This window comes from Podarcis raffonei, chromosome 3, assembly GCF_027172205.1.
Source record: "Podarcis raffonei isolate rPodRaf1 chromosome 3, rPodRaf1.pri, whole genome shotgun sequence".
NCBI lineage: Eukaryota > Metazoa > Chordata > Lepidosauria > Squamata > Lacertidae > Podarcis > Podarcis raffonei.
In genome coordinates, this window is record NC_070604.1 from 17,907,676 (window position 1) to 17,928,333 (window position 20,658).

General features: G+C 41.0%; 1 protein-coding gene across 1 annotated transcript; it reads right to left on the minus strand.

Moving 5' to 3' along the window:
* Nucleotides 1–1,840: 1,840 nt before the first annotated feature.
* Nucleotides 1,841–15,682, minus strand: NPM1 (nucleophosmin 1). Its single transcript, XM_053380696.1, has 11 exons — nt 15,423–15,682; nt 13,960–14,039; nt 13,318–13,437; nt 9,523–9,616; nt 9,278–9,381; nt 8,652–8,716; nt 8,129–8,183; nt 5,762–5,845; nt 5,165–5,266; nt 3,144–3,218; nt 1,841–2,176 (listed from the first exon to the last, which is right to left on the minus strand). Exons 1-11 carry the CDS (start codon nt 15,484–15,486, stop codon nt 2,138–2,140), a joined length of 882 nt encoding a protein of 293 aa, XP_053236671.1. The 5' UTR covers nt 15,487–15,682; the 3' UTR covers nt 1,841–2,137.
* Nucleotides 15,683–20,658: the final 4,976 nt, after the last annotated feature.

Here is a 20,658-nt window from a genome sequence, read left to right on the forward strand (position 1 = left end):
TACCTCATTGTAACTAAATGGGCTGGGGGCAAGGGCATGAGTTCCTGCAGCTAAGTTCACATAAACATAAATTGATACCACATGATTCCCTACTCTGACTAAAGCTTCAGAACGTATTAACAAACTCAGCTGTTGAGTACAATACTGAGAATTTTGTTTCTCGTGGTTCTGTTTCTGTTACAATGGTATCAGCACAGTTGGAGGAATTCAAACTATACAAATATAGAGCAAACCTAAGGGGACAAAAAACAAAACCAGAAACAGCCCAGAGGACTACATGCCATGAGGGCAGGGAAACAGAAAACCAGAGGAACGAAATGCAGGATTTTGGAAAGGGACAAGGCTGGAACTGGAGCACTCACGAGTAAATCAAATGATGTTTTTTACAAGACAGTCAGGGATTGCACGAGTGGCAGAGGTTTCAAAGATCCATAGCTGGGTAGAGCGCCGTGAGCATATTTTCAAGAGGGACTAGCCAGCACTGAGCTCTGCAGAAGTTTGGTTCAGTAAAAAGAACAGACTTCCTTTTGTGAAAATACTGCTTCCAGGAAGTTAATTTGATGCCTTCAGTCCACCACCAAAGACAATCTAAATTTGCTCCCAAAGCAAGAAGCACTAGACTATGGTCACAATTAGGTTGTCACATGGAATTGCTCAGTCACTGTAGCCTCCACCATCTGGCAGTTTTGGTCAGACAAGTTGACTGTACTAGATCAACTGTAACTGACCCCATTTCCTCCATTAAGAGATGTCCATTACATATTCCACTCTGGCTGCAGTTGAGCATGAACTTGAGACACTTGGAGAAAGGCACAGCCAGGCATCTCCTTCTCCCTTCAACTCCCAATCGTACTTTCTGCTTACCGAAACACTCTGTACAAGTTATTATCTTAAGAGATGTTCTGCATTTTCATTCAAGTTCTACATTGTCCCTACAGTCCAAAATAAAACCTTTGCAGTTTCTTTCTTTTGGGTCTTGCCTCCTTGCACAAGAAACACAGAATGAGAAGTTTTAGAGTTTGCCAGGAAGACTTTGGGGCACTTTTACAAATATATGATAAAGAGGAATGGATGAGTGCATAAAAGCCTATACAGATATATCATCAGATATCCAACCTCCTAAGCAAACATTTAAGGATTTACACACACACACACCAAAAAAACCCACTATGGTCTACATGTACATTGACCGTGCTATGTAAGAGAGCTGCAAACAAAAGCCAGTGTGGTGTAGTGGTTAAGAGCGGTAGTCTCGTAATCTGGTGAACCGGGTTCGCATCTCCGCTCCTCCACATGCAGCTGGGTGACCTTGGGCTAGTCAGACTTCTTTGAAGTCTCTCATCCCCACTTCACCTCACAGAGTGTTTGTTGTGGGGGAGGAAGGGAAAGGAGATTGTTAGCCGCTTTGAGACTCCTTCGGGTAGTGATAAAATGGGATATCAAATCCAAACTCTTCTTCAAAAAAAACCCCTACCCTTCCTTGGTTCACATCATGAGGCCTAGCCAGCTTCTAAGATGTTTTGGCATTCACTGGGATACAGCTCAATACAGAATTTAGAAAACCCTTGCCAAAACATGGGAATCGAAAAGGCAACAGGGATCCTCCAGCAGTTGTGACTTCAACCCTAGAGGTGCACTCTTCATTGTCTCTCAAGGCAGACGGATGCCAACAATACACAAATAAAACCAGCAGGATCAGGAACTGTCAAAATACCATTCTGAAAGGAATTCCACACCTCATGCTCTTGGGAAAATGTGATTAAGGAGCCCTGTTTGTATGAGTGTACTGCAACCTGTATGGGAGGAAAGCTCAATCCAACAAAAAAAGCAGCAAAGCTACTTAAAATACTAAACTTTATTTTCACATTTACATTTAAGTTTCCCCATTTCCATTTTTGACCACCACTACTATGCATTATCAAAACATTCCATACATATTTGAAATTAAAAGGGTGGAGTCCTGGTCTTAAAAACCGAACAGGCATTTTGGACAACACATTCTTGGCAAAACATTCTGGACGACATTAATCAAGACTCTGTAGGGAAAGCTTTAGCATTTATAAAAAGGACAGCCAGATATTAATGGTTATACACACAGAACTGAAACTTTGAAAGGAGTCATTTGTTAACTTCTTGCTCACAGAGTCTGCCTCCACTGCCAGAGTGCTTGAATAACCTAAAACACATCAAAAATAAAAAAAAGGTTAGTTCCGTCTTGATCTTCCTTTAGCGTACAAATTGCATTAAGCACCAGAAAAGCTATTTAAAACAATAAATGATCTGCATAAAGTATTTATGGGCATGGAATTTTCCACTTAAAAGTTTCTTTCATCTAGGTACAGTTAGCAGGACAAGTGTATATGAAATCCAAGTCTGTGCTAATTTTATAAAAAAATGCTTACCAAGTACACCACTCAGTACACCAAGATTAAAATTACCCAATATATTTTGCCTTTTAAGACTGCTCACACCCTATAAAGCATAATAAAGGAAAGCAAAAGGAAGGGTGTGTCTCAGCTAGGCAAATACTGTCTGAACTCTGCCTGCCCTGCCTTATGTCCAAATCCACTTCAGTAGCTGAACTAGCTGCTTTCAAACATTCTCCCTTCAACGGGCCACAATTTCCACCCCCCTCTCCCTCCCGACAGCTTTGAAGTGTTTGGGGGAAAGCAGAAAAGCATAACAATTTTGTTTAAGGAATTTTGATAGTGAAATTTAAGATTTACAGGTCTAACCCAATACAGCTTGCTTCCTGATACCAGCACCACCACCTCCTGGCATGCTGTCACACAGTAATTTGGTTGACTTTGGGAAAGGAAAGCATCAAGACTGCCAAAGGTTCTAGCGCAGTAGTTCTTCCCTGCAAAAAGGAAACTGAAGGGAAGGCTAGCCAAATTCAGCAGTAGAAAACCACAACACCATTTTACTTGGTCAAAATGGGGCTAGAGAATCCTGTGGGTTTATAAGTGAAGAGACACCGGCCATCAAAATGGAGAAAAATGTTTCCTTTCCCACAAACAGCTTCCATTTATCTAGTCCAAGTACTGCTTGTAGCTGAAGCTCTAAAGTGTGTGGAAAGTGATTGGGAAAGGGGGCAACAATTTATTCTAGCGATTTTATCAAGACCTGATTGATTCCATTACCTTCTGGTCCTCTGTCCTGAAACAATTCTTAATGTAATTCACAAACTTGGCCTCCACCTTAGGCAAACTAGTTCCCTATTGCAAAAAAGAAAATAACAGTGAAACATAAGATTGACACAAGGAACTGAAAGACTTTTAGCCTGTGTGGTACATGGAAATAAATTACTACACAAATTTTAAGATACTCTGATTCACATGCAACATTCTGGAGGACCTTTGCTACTATCAGAGACAAAGCATGTCAATTCCTGTTCACAGGACAACATTTGTTCTAGTGAGATTGCAGGAATAGGGGAAATGTAAGATCTGAGTGCCTAGGGGAGAATTTTTTTCCTCAGCATTTTTTTTTGCCCAGTTGGGGGGGGGAAATCAGAAATTGGGGTAGTGGTGCTTGTGATTATAGCATTTGGCTGCACAATGAAACAAGCAACTCGCCTGAATCCTGTTGCTTTTCACATGCCTTAGATTCCTCCATCTTTTTGCATGAAATGAAATAACTGTATATGTAGAAGTACAGATACAATCAAGGGGATAACATGAAGTGAGAAGCTTAATGAAACAAAGCTTCTGAAGAATACAAAACTCAAACGTTCGGAATCAGAATTTGTGGATTTCTCACAAACAAACCCAAGTTGCAAAATTAAGTTTGTATTTACTGACATGACTGCAACATGCAAGTTCAGGACTGTTAATCTTGCACCTACAGCAACTATGGTATTTTCAGCCTGTACATATTTACTCGAGCAGTTCCCAGTATTCAACCGGGCAGGACTGTATATAGCTTGAGTATAATGATAACATGCAACAGATTAGCGTAGTTATTTACCACTAAAATGCATTATAGAAACTATTTTTTTGAGCTTTTTCTGCAAGGCATGTTTATTTCCGCTTAATGCCGAGGTCTTTGTGATATTTAAGTCCAGATAATAAAACCTTCCTTCATTCATTTGCAATGCTGACAGTTTCAGTATTCAACTTCACCTCCTCGCCAGCACACATCAATTTATCCAACTGATAAACAGATACACTTTGTGTGCAGCACTCTGTAGTCTGTTTATATCACTGGTAAAGATAAAGGGACCCCTGACCATTAGGTATAGTCATGGCCAACTCTGGGGTTGCGGCGCTCATCTCGCTCTATAGGCCGAGGGAGCCGGCGTACATGTGGCCAGCATGACTAAGCAGCTTCTGGCAAACCAGAGCAGTGCACGGAAACGCCGTTTACCTTCCCCTTGGAGCGATACCTATTTATCTACTTGCAGTTTGACGTGCTTTCGAACTGCTAGGTTGACAGGAGCAGGAACCGAGCAACGGGAGCTCACCCCGTCGCGGGGACTCAAACCGCCAACCTTCTGATAGGCAAGTCCTAGGCTTTTTGGTTTAACCCACAGCGCCACCCACGTCCCCTATATCATTGGTACCTTTGCAATAATTGTACGACCAAAACAAAGCCACGCAGTCTGCCTGCTTGTACAACAGAAATCCACTTGTACAATGGGATTTTGCGTTTCACTTGCCTCCCTTCCCCCCAAAGTTCCCCCCATGTGCTTGACAGAAACCCCAAACCCATTGGATCAGATTTTGAAGGCATACAATGGGAAGGAGAAACAAGCAGTTTCCTTCATATATTATGTTGGGTCTCACCCTTTAAACATTTTAATAAATATACTCAACGGTATAACTGTGTGCGTGTTGACTAATTAAACACCTATGTTCTTAGAACAGGTGGTTAGTTTCGAAAAGTATTTCATATTGCTATTTCCCCCAAGAACTCATTTTTTTTCCTTATAAAACAGATCGTCAAGTTTCCTGCAATTTTATATCTATTAGATTTTGGTACATTCACCAAGCAGTCCATATAAAGGGCTTCTGCACCACTTATATTAAAATTCAAGCATATCAAAAAATTTACATTCAGTACCTGAACAAAGGATTTACATCTTCCTTGCCACTATGAGCTCAGCAGCAATTAAAATTTTCAGTAAGGCAATCTCTACTAGCCAGGTAGCCAGTAAACTTACCTTTTGTACGCTTGCCTGCATTTTTGCTTTCATCTCATCTACGGTGAAGGTTTTTGGTGTTTTTGGACTCTGTGGTTTCTTCTCTTTATGAGACTCCGGAGTCTAAAACAGAGCAACTTAATTACATTTCTCAACAATATGACAACATAGTATTTACTATCTGGTCACTGTGCCCAATGCCTTGTGTTTATACTATATGCTTTGGTTTCGGATTCAGATTATTAACACCAATTTATTTTCTGCTGCATAAGGCAAACGGTGTGTACAACCAAGTAGCAAATGCCCTTGTGCCAATATAATGTTGCATCTGCTAGACAGGGGTAAAAGGTGTCAAGGTGTACAACCACAACTGTCTAGCTTGTACAAGAAGTCCAGATATACAGCCCTTCTAAAAACATGGTCATTTCATCAACTACATTAATGTGAATTCTAGTTTTTGTCTCCTGTTACACGTGAGAGCTATTTTAAACCAGGTATTGAAATTCCACAGCTAACTTCCATAAGTTTGTAGTGAACAGATGTTCAAATAATTCCCAATTATTCCACAAATTTGCAGGCAAATTATGAATACCAGTGTATTAAGGAATTTATACCTACTTTTGACTTGGGTGTTCCCAGCTTGGAATCTTTCCCATTCTGGTTTGATTTTGGTGTGTTCTTTGCAGAAGAATCTCGGGCAGGCTAAAATAGGAATAAATGCAAGAATCTATCAGTGCTCCACTTTATGTGAATCTGCCGAAAGATTCCATTCTCTACTAGCCAAATACCACATTTGCAAATAGGGTGTCAAAATGACTAGGTGGAAAATAATCATACCATGGACAAAAATTCCTTATGGCCAGATTATTCTGTAGCTCGATATCATATAGGCACTGTCTAATTAAATTATTTGCTTTACTGAAGCTCAGTGTTAATAATCACTGTTGTGGTGATAACCTAGAAAAGTAAAACTTTTGGTTGACATTACACTTTGCAGTGCTACAGACCTTTTGAAATCAATTGACTTATTACTTAAGTCCATTCATTTCAGTGGGCCTACTAAACACAACTTAGTTGGAGATCACCTTATTTTTTCTGAAAGAAACATGAATGCATTACAAACTTAATTAGTAACACACTACGAACACAAGTAAAAATTGGCAACTGGTACAGACAAAATAACTACTATCTTAGACTCTACTAACTTGTATTTAACCAATAATGTTATACTTGATTAAAACTTAGTAGCCATAATTCATTTTTACCTTGATTCACAATTTTAAATTAAGATTCCCAGTAATGCAAATTAAATTGATTTTAATAGCCTTAATGGTTCTAAATCTCATAACACAAAAAATCACAAATCCTATCTTTAAAAAATATTAACAAAATCCCCAACTCTTGTTCAGATCTTTTCTATTATTTTTCATAAGTTATACAGACATGTAATGAGCTCAGATAAATTGTTAATGGAAGGTGAAAGCCACAACTGAAAAATATCTAATCCAACTTAATCTTTAAACCACAGTGCCACCTAGTGCCCCAGGTCTGTAAAGTAACATAAAAATAGGGGATTTTTATCATTTTACTTCTCCAAAGAATAAGATCTTATTACTTGAATGTGAAAAGAAAATACTATCCCGGCTGATAGCTTTACATAATCTAAGTCAATTTACTGCAGTTGTTCCATACTAAAATTTTACTTTTAAAAATTCTTTATTTTAAAAGCACCTTCCTACTTCCACCTATCTATCCCAAAGCAAAAGCTACGTTTCCCTCTGGAAGGGAATCTTCTGTCCCCACTTAGACAAGTGGATTTTGCTTACAGCCCAGGCCAAGGGAACAGAACAGGAAGTGCCATGACAGGGGAGCCATTCACACTCTCTTCTAATCCCAAAGCTCTCAACTCAAAAGGCATAAGCACAGATTCACTGAGTCAAGGCTGGTCAACTTCCCAGTCTAGCCCAGGCCTTGAAAAGGAGTCAATATAGTGCCGCAACTTGCTCCTGCCAATGTGCTTAAACAACCGTTTGCTGATTAATGAAAACAAAAGGCGATGGGGAGAGAAAAAATAAAATAGATTCAGGAACTATGGATACCACATGTGACAGTTCTAGGAGAGGAAGAGCCAAATAGCACTTGATCCTGGACTGTGCAATAGAGGGAGCCTCAGTTTCCTCACTCAGAAGCTTCCTTTCAAGATTAGGCCAGTTCAGACCCCACTCCCTCTTCAAACGCTCAGACACGTTTGCTTTTTAATTGGGCAATGCAACTGTTGTTGCCCTGAAGCACCAAGACACAGAGCTGAAACACAGAGGACTAAAAAATGTTTCAGAACCAGCATTTTGGGGAAGAGACCGTACAAGGGTATTGGCCAGTACCAGTCTTAAGACAGGGACAGGCAATGTTTGCATATGAACCAGCTAGTAATTATTAACCCTCAGAGACTGATTCAAACCCATGCTTGAAAGCATGCTTCTGTGCATTCAAAATATGTGAAATTTACAACTAGATTACTAGAGCAGGAGCTCAACAAAGGTAGCAGAAACACAAACCCAGTCAACTAAAAAGAAACCCCCTTCTGAATTGGTGACAGGGTATAAGGAGGTTTTGACATGTAATCAATAGCAAATAGCAATTTTTGCACTATTTGCACCAACATGGCAGACGGGAACTCACAAAATAATTGTTTTAATGTTTTTAAATCACCTCAATCATTTCAGTGGGATAGAAATCATTCTGTTAAAAATAGCTTGGTTCTTTTTCAGCAATTGTCACCAAATTGTGAGAATTGTGAGATGAGATACTGTTTTCTTTGCTATGAGGGTTGGGATACAATACTTAGACTTGACATGCTCACCTTTATATTCAACCACATCATTCCAATAGCATAAACAAACAACCTATAGAAATGTTAATAATCCCTTCTGTAAGTACAAATTTATACGTTGTGAAGTGATTTCTGAATTGTACATAATCACTCACTTTTTTTGCTGGAGTCTTCTCTTCCTCCTCATCATCATCCATGTCGTCATCGTCACTACAATTAAAAATTCCAATTAGTATCAACACCCAAAAGCATGGTAATTTAAGCATCTTTGAAGGCCCTCATCCAACTTGTATTATACCAGTAAGAGATTAAACAGAAGTGGAAACAACAACTACAACTTAATGTGAACTGAGTTGGGGGCGACACACACTAACTCAGAGCAATGCCAATTTCAGAGCATGTATAAGCATTCCTAATTTAATTCTGTTCTTTTTAAGGTGCTCTGGAGATCCTTTCTGAATTTAAAGCAGGGTAGGAAATCCAACTAAAAAACCGAAATTTTGCCATTAATGGCAACATTTTAACAAGGCACATGTATCTTCACAAATATTTATAAATAAAACAAAAACCGATCAATCTAAATAACTACTTTTGAAAAAGACAATTTTTCTGGGTGCGAAGCTGACATTTACTGGCAAATTGTTAAAAACATTGAACATATTCCAAAAGGTAACATACTCATCATCATCTTCATCGTCGTCGTCTTCATCATCATCGTCATCCTCTGTCAGCTTTACTTTTTTCTTTTAAAGAAAGAACGAATGGAAGGGATTACAAATATGCCCAATGTTTTGATTCGAAGTTTAGACCTGCTAGTGTAGGATTCACCGCTGAAGTCTTCACTGGCACCTAGAAGGCCTCTGAGTTTCCTCCACTATCCCTTTAGTTATGAAATCGTGAGAATGATTACCTTTTTCTTCCTTGAAATGTAGAGCTGAAGAAGGAAGTTGAAAGTGACAATATGCCTTCCTTCCCCTTTCAGTTCTATATTCTTCCTTCCTAGGGCACAACAGCACTCCCTTAAAAATCAAAATGTACCCACCGATCCAAAAAGGGTGGCAACCAATTTAAAATAAAGTCTTTTTGGTCTTTTTTTACACATAACACATGATAAGGCTTCATCTAATTTACATACAAAATTTGGTTTTATTTTATTCCTAAATCTAGATTCACAAGGACCTATGCAAAATTTCTCTTGCCAACCATACAAGCTAGAACACAGGTGCTTGTGTGAGGAAACCCATTCCTACAGACACACTATCAATTCCAAAGCAGCCATTTCTCCCCCCTCCCCATCAGCTTACCTGTGGAACTTTAGCCAATGTCACACCTGCAGGCCTTTTTGCTGTGTTGTGTAGTACCTTATCATCATCTTCATCTTCAGAAGATTCTGGTTCTTCTTCTAAAGCTGAAGATATGGGACAAGTCAAGTAAGACTACACACAACATTTCAACTTTATGGCAGGCCACAAGAGATGCATTCACTTTACCAAATTTATGTGTTCAGACAGAAATTAAGTGAAACAGAGAAGAGAGGTCACTTTCTTACCTACGAGATGTTGACCACTGACATAAACTGGTCCTGAGCCACTTTTCAACCTCAGAATTACTGGTGGTGTGATTTCAAAGCCACCTAATGAAACCTTAAGGGGGGAAACGTACATAGTTGAAATATTTGCATCATATAGACAGTATTGCCAAGCTACATAACTCACAATTCCTAACAGGTCTAGAAAAGGCATTGGATTATCATACAACTTTACTCAAACCAGCAAAAGTGGTCTAGGGTTCTGCATGAAGTAAAAGCTGAACCTCTTTCCCATTTTCTTTGGTAGAGTCCAGACTAGTATTTAAAATGATAGAGCTTTATAAAAGCTAAACATATTTCAGCTGGCTGAAAGCCCTTTCTTAGTTGAACCTATGCATTTAATGGAGCTAATGGCCCAGGAAACTGCAGTTTCAGCCAAGCTACAAAAAACTTTAGCCTTTGAAGTGTTACAGAACTGACTTCTTGAAAAATGCGTCATTCAAAACTGAGGAAGACAGAAAATTGCAACAGACATCTGACTAGCCAAAACCCGTTATTCACAAGGTTTCTACCAAAACAACTAATGTACAAAAACCTAAATGAGGGAATATTCTTTAACAAACTGAGAGAAAAATAATGCCAAAGGTTGTATAACGAATCACAATAAAGGCATTTCCTGTGTTTATCAACCTAACAAAAGCCTGAATTATGTAACTTTGTCGACTTTATCTGTATTTATAAATGCGTATCTGGTTGTTGTTTTTTACAAAGGTAATAATAGGCCATGGGGGGGGAGCCCACTTAAGACAGCTTGTTGTTTAGTCGTTTAGTCGTGTCTGACTCTTCGTGACCCCATGGACCAGAGCACACCAGGCACTCCTGTCTTCCACTGCCTCCTGCAGTTTGGTCAGACTCATGCTGGTAGCTTCGAGAACACTATCCAACCATCTCGTCTTCTGTTGTCCCCTTCTCCTTGTGCCCTCCATCTTTCCCAACATCAGGGTTTTTTCCAGGGAATCTTCTCTTCTCATAAGGTGGCCAAAGTATTGGAGCCTCAGCTTCAGGATCTGTCCTGAAGGCAGCTTACGGACTATAAAAACATGATAGACGTGGAAAACCTCAGGACAGGAGGCCAAATGTGGCCCATAGACCCTCTCTTATCTAGCTTATGGTGCTCTCCCCAGATAACACCCTCTCTTCCCAAAGCCACTCCCCTAAAAAGCCTTGCTCTGCACCCTCAAGTGCCAGGCTGCAATGTGTCCTTGAACTGTAATAAAGTTCTTGCTTGCCTGGGCAAAGAGCGGGGTAGGAATCTTGGATACTTGCATGAATTCAGTTCAGCCTGCTGTGTAGAGATAGGAGCCATATCTTTTGCTCTGCTCCCTTTTGCCTCTGGACCCACCTGCAACTGACATGCAGTCCACACGCCTATAAACCACCCTGAGATCTCCGGCATACAAATTTAATTAATTAATACGTAAAAAGGTTGCCTGTGAGGATTTTAACAGCCATCAATACACCAGTTTGAGAAAAGAAGCGTATGGCAGGAGCTGCCGTGTCCTCCTGTGCCGGACGCTTGTCACTAGCTCTGCTCACAGATCTGATCTGGGGAGAAGTGTGCTTCTGGAGAGAGCTGCCCTTAAGAGCAAGACAGTCACAACTGCCACCGACATCGGTGAGGAGCTACTGCTGCTCTACACAGCCAGAATCTGCATGAACTGACCTATGTAACTGCACTGTAAGAACTGTAACAAAAAACTTGCGTCTCCTTGTCTTCCCCTCTTGCCTTCTTCTGTTCCTTTTTCCAACTGTGTCATCATGTCATTACAGACTCAGCCAGAGGTTAGGGATCATCTTTGTACTAATGAAAGCCACTCCGAGAGTCTTTTTGGCTAAAGGGTGTATATAAATGCCTTAAGTAAAATAAATACCATTAGGCTGAAAAAGGGTCCCTATTCCTGTACAATAGATTCAAATTACGAAGTCATTTTAAAAACATAAGCCACTTAATACAGATAAAACAATGTGAATCTCAGCAGAAATAAGAATCTATCTACTGTATGATAGCACTTTTTAAAGAAGCTGCAATGGTAAGACTACTTCAAAGCTGGCACCAAGAAACAAATGTTTGGCTACCAAGGCTGGCTGTATCTGCTAAGCCTTTGTCTATTCCCCATGCAAACAGAACATTAAATAATTCTACTTGCAACTACAAAGCATAATTTTTATAATGTAGCTTCTGCCAGTTACAGTGGAATAAAAAGTTTCATGGTACAAAAAAATTTACTGTTTCTAATTCTATGTAATTAAAATGACTTCACTTTGAGCATTTATTACTACTATTATTATTACTACTATTATTCATAACCTGCCCATCTGGCTGGATTTCCCCAGCCACTCTGAGCGGCTTACAGCATACAGTGGTGCCCCGCAAGACGAATGCCTCGCAAGACGAAAAACTCGCTAGACGAAAGAGTTTTCCGTTTTTTGAGTTGTTCCGCAAGACGAATTTCCCTATGGGCTTGCTTCGGAAGACGAAACGTCTTGCGAGTTCTTGCGAGTTTGTTTCCTTTTTCTTAAAGCCGCTAATAGCTGCTAATAGCCGTGCTTCGCAAGACGAAAAAACCGCAAGACGAAGAGACTCGCGGAACGGATTAATTTCGTCTTGCGAGGCACCACTGTATATAAAAAACTGTAAAATATCAGACATTTGAAATTTCCCAATACAGGGCTGCCTTCAGATGTCTTAGGCTGCTTTTTCAAAGAGCCCAAAGTAACTTAAAGAATCAGTAATGTAGGATGAAGTTTTTCCATAATAGAATTTTTTTCACTTCCAGAAATGCATTGTTTCATAAAATTAGTAGTTTTAACAAATAAACACGTTACCTACCTGCAAGGTTGGGCAGGTATTTCAAAATTCTAATAGTCCTTTAGGCATACTCACATTAGTATGTTGAGTAAAGCTTCACATTTGTTTAAACGTAATGGGTAAAATCCAACCATAATTGCAGATCAGAGTTGACAGAGGTTTCCCCACCCCCAAATCCATTCTAAAGGGTTGGGAGACCCACTTACCATGGAAAGAAGAGGAAGGAGATGTCTGCTCATGTGATACTGAATGTCATCCAACATTTACACAACATTAACGGTGCTTTAATTAATTATTCCCTAAACAAATAAATTCTATTGGGGGGGGGACTGTTTTTAACAGTGTCTTTCTCTTGTTTTTGCTTCCTAGATGTCAAACACTGAAATAAATTTAGATTACCATAAAAATGTCCAATAAGCCGACATCGCTACACAAAATAAAAAGACGAAAGCTAAGTCGTGTAACCCAGTAAACTTGCTGACCAAATTAAGATGCAACACTAAACCACAGGCAAGAGCCAAGGTCACATGTTCAACCTTCCTTCAGCACAGGCATGAAGAGCTCTTAAGTGTCCACTTTAGTTTTCAACTACGTAGCTACTGTAAAATCAAAATCCTGTGAGAATACAACTAGAAAAAATGTGTAAGGGACTATCGTTATATAGTACAGTGGTACCTCGGGTTAAGTACTTAATTCGTTCTGGAGATCCGTTCTTAAACTGAAACTATTCTTAACCTGAAGCACCACTTTAGCTAATGGGGCCTCCTGCTGCTGCCACACCGCCGGAGAAAGATTTTCTGAAGCAAAGTTCTTAACTTGAAGCACTATTTCTGGGTTAGCGGAGTCTGTAACCTGAAGTGTTATGTAACCTGAAGCGTATGTAAACTGAGGTACCACTGTATTTAGATTTCATCCCACCAATTTTAATAGATAAGCGAAAAACTTACCGTAGGCTGCACTGACATCTTCAAGGATGCCAGAGTGACAGTAATCTGCTTGCCTTCGTAGTCCAATGCTTCTGCTTCAACAACATGCAACTCATCTTTAGCACCAGCCCCTAAGCTAACCTGTAGAACAAGGTACAGTGTTTGACAAGGAAAACAGCTGAGGCTTACAGTCTTAGTGCTACAGCTACCCAACACAGAATGGTATACCAGAGCAGCTTACTTTATTCTCAGTTGGTGCCATAACGTAAAGGTGTACTCGTTACTTCAAGTTTAATCAAGATGCTCAAGAACACCCCAGTTTTGACAATTGTCATATTAAGTGAATGGTGGTGGGGTCCTGAGGAAAGCCAGTCTTTGGAAGAGGAATGATAATTTAAGCCACCTTATGTATTTCATGCAGTGGTATTTTAACAGGTCTTCCATGGTAGCCTCAGGTGAAGCCACAGAAAGCATGACCACAGCATAGTGGTACCAAAACATATCAAGCCAGTATCTAGATAGCTGCATCAAATACCCATTCTGGCCACATCAGTGAACTTTTCAGGTGCAATTGCCACAATGTTTTGCATCAGTACAATCTGCAATTATTTTGCAGCACTTGTTCTAGTAGTTCTTCAGTATTTTCCAAGAATCAGCACTTACCGTTCTTAAAGAGAGCTGATGATCATTTTCTTCATCATTCACCTTGAAATGATACTCCTTGTCTGCCTTTAGTTCACAACCTGCAAAAGCAGCAATGTGTTTGCTATTAAATAGCTTGAATATTTAGCTCCCTTTACAGGCCTAACAGAGAAAATGTAATATGCAATCTTTTACACTTCTACTAAAAAAAAACGCCCACTGAACGGGCCTTACTCCCAAAAGACTGCAGTCTGTGTGTCCTTGTGTGTCCCACATGCAAATCCGAACAGATCTGCTTCACTTCTACATCTACAAAAAACAAAAACCCTTGGAAGTTTACAGTGTTCATAGCTGTCACAAGTTGGGATCAGATCCAATCAGCCACAAGTTGGGATCAGATCCAATAGAGAAAAAATCCTGAGTACCATTTAAACATACAGGGGAAAGCTTTATAAGCACTGATCTTCCACTTACACCTCTTGTTAAAAGCACACAAACGCCATGCCGTTCTAGAGCACCAATTAGTTTTTCACGGCGCACGATTCTACTTATATGCCTGCAGGTTACAAAGAACAGTTGCCATCTTGCGATTACATGGTTCCTCCTCATCTTGCAAGGTGCTATCATGCTCCGCCTACTGAAGCACATGGCCATCCGAGGCCATTCTTTCTCCCCTCCCCGCTGGTACCACACTGCAATACCAGCCTCTGCAGCAGCTCTCTGCGCTTTTTCTCCCCCCCCCCCAACAGCAGGCCTATAGGTCTGACATGAAATGACCTGTGTCAACTTGAAAAAGCACCGGCGGCAGAGAGGGAAGCGTTATTTCCACGGGGAAGCGTCTCGGGCTCAGAAAAATTAATTAACAATCGTAGTGTTTTCTTTCCCTACCCTATTTGTCTGGTCCGCTTTATTTTTGAAGCCGTGTAAGTCGCATTTGCTTCTTGAACCTGACCCCCCCCCCAACTTCCAGGGCGGCCACGTGGCGAGGCGCATGGGGGAGACATGGAGCCAAAAGGCCCCTCATCCAACTCCCCCTCCCCCTCCAGCCACGTGAGAGGAAGGGGGAGGGGAGCGTCGCCAGGAACTGGTGGGCCCGGTGCCAAAGCGGCGGAGACGGCGTCCATTTAAGCGGGGAGGAGGTTGGAGGGGGTGGGAAAGGAGGACAAAGGAAGCAGCCGCCGCATTTCCAAACACACAGCAGGGCGGCTGAGGGCCCCCTAATTCCCCCCCGAAGCAAGAGCCCGCGAAGCGCCAGCCACGTGGGGAAGAACCCCCCCCCCACCTTCCTTCCTTCCAGGCGCTTCGACCCGGCCCCGCCCTCCATGAAAAGCGGGCGAGGGGGGAACGCGGAGCGCGCGAGGGACGTTCGAAACGTGGGGCGAGGAGAAGCCGCGTGGGAAAGAGGACGTGCGCATGCGCCAAAGGGGTGGGGGGGAGATAACCCCCCGCCTCGTCTTTCCCTCACGCGGGCGGGCCCTTTTTACCGAAGAGGAAGGTCTGCGGCCTGAGGGAGCCCATGTTGTCCATGTCCATGCTGCTGTCCTCCATCTTGTCTGCTGGCCGCCCTCACCACCTAACGCGGTCGTCGTCGGTATCACCTTTCCTCCCCCTCAAGTCACGTCAGTCGCAGGAGCCGCGCGGACGGGGCGGAACAGGACGGAGGGCACCTGTGGGGCGGACGGATGGACAAACGCAGCAGCACCAGCGCGCACTGCGAGAAAAAGGGCCCGCCTCCTTCCCGCCTCCCTGCATTTATAGATCCACAGGTCTCGCGAGAACTGCCGCCGGACCCCCTTTTCCCTTTTTTTGCGGCGCCGCCGGCTCCCTTCCAATCAACTTCAGCTGGCGGTAGCCGACGGCTTGAGGGGCGCATGCGCCTGAGGGGATGGGCGGAGTGTTCTACAGACGCGAGTGGGTGGTCGCTGCGCGCGTGCGCTCTCGCCTTCCACCCTCTCATCCTTCCGCGCGGCCCCGTTGAGGCGCTCTCGCGCATTACGCAGCTGTGCTGCGTCAAGATCACTGATTTGAGCCCTTTTTTAAATAAAATTGTGATTAGGTGTTTTTTTTTTCATTTTGTTATGAGACTGGTCCCCAACTGAGAATTCCGTTATGTTCCATATTCATGCCATAAACGCAGTGCTTTTTTTTCTGGGGGGAACGCATACCTCTAAGCATTTTGTTAATTTGTATTTATTTTTGAATTATAAAATGGTGGTTTTCTTGAGTCATAATGAGAGTACCCCGTACATTAAAAAGCACTGCATAAAAACAAACCTATCAGACTGACTGGTGTGTTGTTTTTTGAAAACTCAAAAGCCTTTAGCAACTTTGGAAAAGTATGCATTTTAAAAGAAGTAGAATGTAAATAAACAAAACTTGTTTTATTTGTGCTGGATACTTCTTGATATACCGCTTTCCTAAAACTCGGACCGTTTGACATAATCATCACAGGATCAGTCTAGTGACATAATTTGCTTCATAAAGGAACCATGAGTGTAATATTAGGTGAAAAGAGAACCCCAGGGCAGTGATGGTTACAGATGCACAACCGTCCCCAATGTCATTTGTGAAATGTTTGAATGTGGAGTTGTGTCCATTTCATTTGCTTTTCCCGTTTCTCTCATTCTCCCAACACTCAACCCTGACATACTTGTAAAAACAGGGTGGCAGGTGGGTATGCACAATGCTTTGAGAGTGTGCTAAATGCACCTACCATTTTTGCACATGATCCACTGAGCTATGAGCCATTATAAATTCTGGCATACCAAACATAAGCCGTTTTCATGCATTTGCTTGGACAATTCGCTGGACAAATTGCTGGTCCTTGGGGCATAGAAGCAGTATGCATAACTGTGACCGTATCAGCCTTTCCCCCCAAAAAAGACCAAATGGCCATTTGAAGGTTGGAGCTGAAGTATTTGGTGGAGCATTGAATTTTTTTTTTAATAATATTTATTAACAGTTTAAAGGGTATAAAAGAAAGGGGGGGAAATAATTCAACAAAACAATACAATACATACAAAAACAAAAACACTACATAACACTGACATTAAAAACATTAACAAAGTACAACAAACACAATTTAAAACACATCCATTATTTCAGTATCTTATCCTTCATTCACTTATTTCCACGACTTCCTCACACCTCCCTTTTTGTATTCCACTTCAATTAACTGTTTCAGCAAATCCTTTCCATCTTCCTCAGTTTTCTGTCCTGTAATTTATCTTAACTTATTTTAACCTTATTTTTTTCCCTTTGATACATTAAAAATCCATTTATACTTAATTCCTTATAACCTTTCTGCTAAAGCCATATAACTTCATTCCAACATTTTTCTAGCATTCATTAATTTTACAGTATTTCTGTAAATAATCTTTGAATTTTTTCCAATCTTCTTCCACCGACTCTTCTCCCTGGTCTCGGATTCTGCCAGTCATTTCCGCCAGTTCCATATAGTCCATCAACTTCATCTGCCATTCTTCCCGGGTGGATAAATCTTGTGTCTTCCAATACTTCGCGATAAGTATTCTTGCTGCTGTTGTTGCATACATAAAAAAAATTCTGTCCTTCTTTGGCACCAATTGGCCGACCATGCCCAGGAGAAAGGCCTTCAGGAAGGTATATTTGAATACCGTTTTCATTTCATTATAAATCATCTCCCAGAATGTCTTAATCCTTGGGCATGTCCACCAAAGGTGAAAGAATGTACCTTCAGTCTCATTACATTTCCAACATTTATTGTCAGGTAAATTATAAATTTTTGCAAGCTTGACTGGTGTCATGTACCACCTGTAAATCATTTTCATTAAATTCTCTCTTAGAACATTACATCCCGTAAATTTCATGCCTGTGGTCCATAACAGTTCCCAGTCAGCCATCATAATGTTATGTCCAACATCTTGTGCCCATTTAATCATAGCAGATTTTACAATTTCATCCTGAGTGTTCCATTTCAACAGCAAGTTATACATTCTTGACAAGCATTGAATTGCCATTGTATGTAAGTGTAATGCACTGAGTTTTTATTATGATAAGAATTTTTGTCACTGTATGAGGCTTGTGTTGAATGAGGTTCTTAAAGTGGTACCTCAGGTTACATACGCTTCAGATTACATACGCTTCAGGTTACAGACTCCGCTAACCCAGAAATAGTGCTTCAGGTTAAGAACTTTGCTTCAGGATGAGAACAGAAATCGTGCTCCAGTGGCGCAGTGGCAGCAGCAGGCCCCATTAGCTAAAGTGGTGCTTCAGGTTAAGAACAGTTTCAGGTTAAGTACGGACCTCCAGAACCAGTGTATGATTTAGTGAGTTATGCAGGTTCACAGGTAGTGAGAGTATTCCTTCAAATCAAACAATGAAAATGTATTTCCTAAAGCACTGTGCATTCTGCCTCTAATCAAAATATGGCTTCATTATTTCCTTCTTACTTGCAAATGAATATCTTAATTGCTATTTTTTAAAAAATAAAAGACCATACTGTGAGTAAATCAAGTTATAAAAGTTATTAAAAGAAACACCCAGATTCTCTACTTTTTCCAAAGCAGAAGCGATCATAGCAAATGTTTTAGAGAGTAATGTGTTTTTGCAGCACTTTGCTTGCGAAGTCTGTTGCAATCTTTTTTTCATTAAAGAGGCAGCTGTTGTGGTTTCTTATCTGATAGTAGCTGGGGGCAACTGTGTCCAGGAATAGTGAAGAAGACCTTGGTGTTGGGATCGGACTGAGGTACACAAGATGGGAATCACAAGACAGTCAAGCACACAGGGCATGATAAAAGTCTGTCATTTTCTCAGGACAAGTTATCCGCTGCTTACTGTTGTAACAATTGTTTTCTCAAAATTTACTCTTCTGTACCTTGAAAATAAATAAAAACAGTGTTTTTAAAAAGAAAAAAAAGAAACTGCCATACACCAAGCCAGGCTACTACAGTAGTCGGTATCAGCAGGAATCAGCAAACTTTTTCAGCAGGGTGGTCCACTGTCCCACAGACCTTGTGGGGGGGCCAGACTGTATTTTGAAGGGAGGAAAAGAATGAATTTCTATGCCCCACAAATAACCCAGAGATGCATTTTAAATAAAAGCACACATTCTGCTCATGTAAAAACACCAGGCAGGCCCCACAAATAACCCAGAGATGCATTTTAAATAAAAGGACACATTCTACCCTTATAAAAACACCAGACAGGCCCCACAAATAACCCAGAGATGCATTTTAAATAAAAACACACATTCTATCCCAACAAAAAGGGAATGGTTAAGTAAACTATGTGAGTATCTGGAGTTAGCAAAATTGACGGATATAATAAGGCATAAATCTAAAACTATGGAAGAGTAACAATGGGAATGCTTAAATGAATATTTACACAAACGGGGTTCAAACACAAAAGTTTGGTTGTGCTTAGACTAACCTTGTGAAGACTATAAAGAATACAAAGATTAGATGGACTATGAAAGAATTTAAGGAAAGGAAGTGACTGAAGAACAGATGTAAAGGTGAATTAGATAACCAAGAGACGTGTGGTGAATGCAGTGGAAGTCTCTTACAATATTTTAACTAGGATTTAAATATTGTAACGTTTGAAGTATGAATTTGGAATAATTGATTATGAAAAGTATTTTTTCTCTTCATTCTTTTTCTTTCTTTTATCTTTTGTCTTTCTTCTTTTCTAGTCTGCATTCTGGAAAATTGTGTAGATAAAATGCTTTTATGTATGGTTATGTATTGTTTCTATTGCTTTTTTTCTATTTATTTTTTTGTAACATTTAATAAAATAATAATAATAATAAAGGACACATTCTACTCATATAAAAACACACTGATTCCCAGACCGTCTGCGGGCCGGATTTAGAAGGCGAATGGGCCGGATTTGGCCCCCGGGCCTTAGTTTGCCTACCCATGGTCTACAGTACACTGACTTGCAGTGGCTCTCTAGGGTGTCAGAGAGGGAATCTTTCCCAGCCCAGTAGGACCCCACCCCTCATTGCTCTCCTACATCCAATATCCTGTTCAGTTGCAGAAGGAGGATAAAATTAACATTTGAAGTGAGAAGGACTGAGCAAGTGAAGACTGGTATGTGAAGGCTTTGTTTGCAAGGGAACCAGGAGAGAAGAATAGAACAACATGTGTTGTTGTTTAGTCGTTTAGTCGTGTCCGACTCTTCATGACCCCATGGACCAGAGCACGCCTGGCACTTCGGTCTTCCACTGCCTCCCGCAGTTTGGTCAAACTCATGCTGGTAGCTTCGAGAACACTGTCCAACCATCTTGTCCTCTGTCGTCCCCTTCTCCTTGTGCCCTCAATCTTTCCCAACATCAGGGTCTTTTCCAGGGAGTCTTCTCTTCTCGTGAGGTGGCCAAAGTATTGGAGCCTCAGCTTCAGGATCTGTCCTTCCAGTGAGCACTCCGGGCTGATTTCCTTCAGAATGGAGAGGTTTGATCTTCTTGCAGTCCATGGGACTCTCAGGAGTCTCCTCCAGCACCAGAATTCAAAAGCATCAATTCTTCGGCGATCAGCCTTCTTTATGGTCCAGCTCTCACTTCCATACATCACTACTGGGAAAACCATAGCTTTAACTATACGGACCTTTGTTGGCAAGGTGATGTCGCTACTTTTTAAGATGCTATTGCTATAACTGTTGGGGACAAAGGAGGGAAAGATAAGAACATTGCTATGTGTCATGATTAAACCAGTAGAAGCTAGCTGAATGAAGGATTGCCAT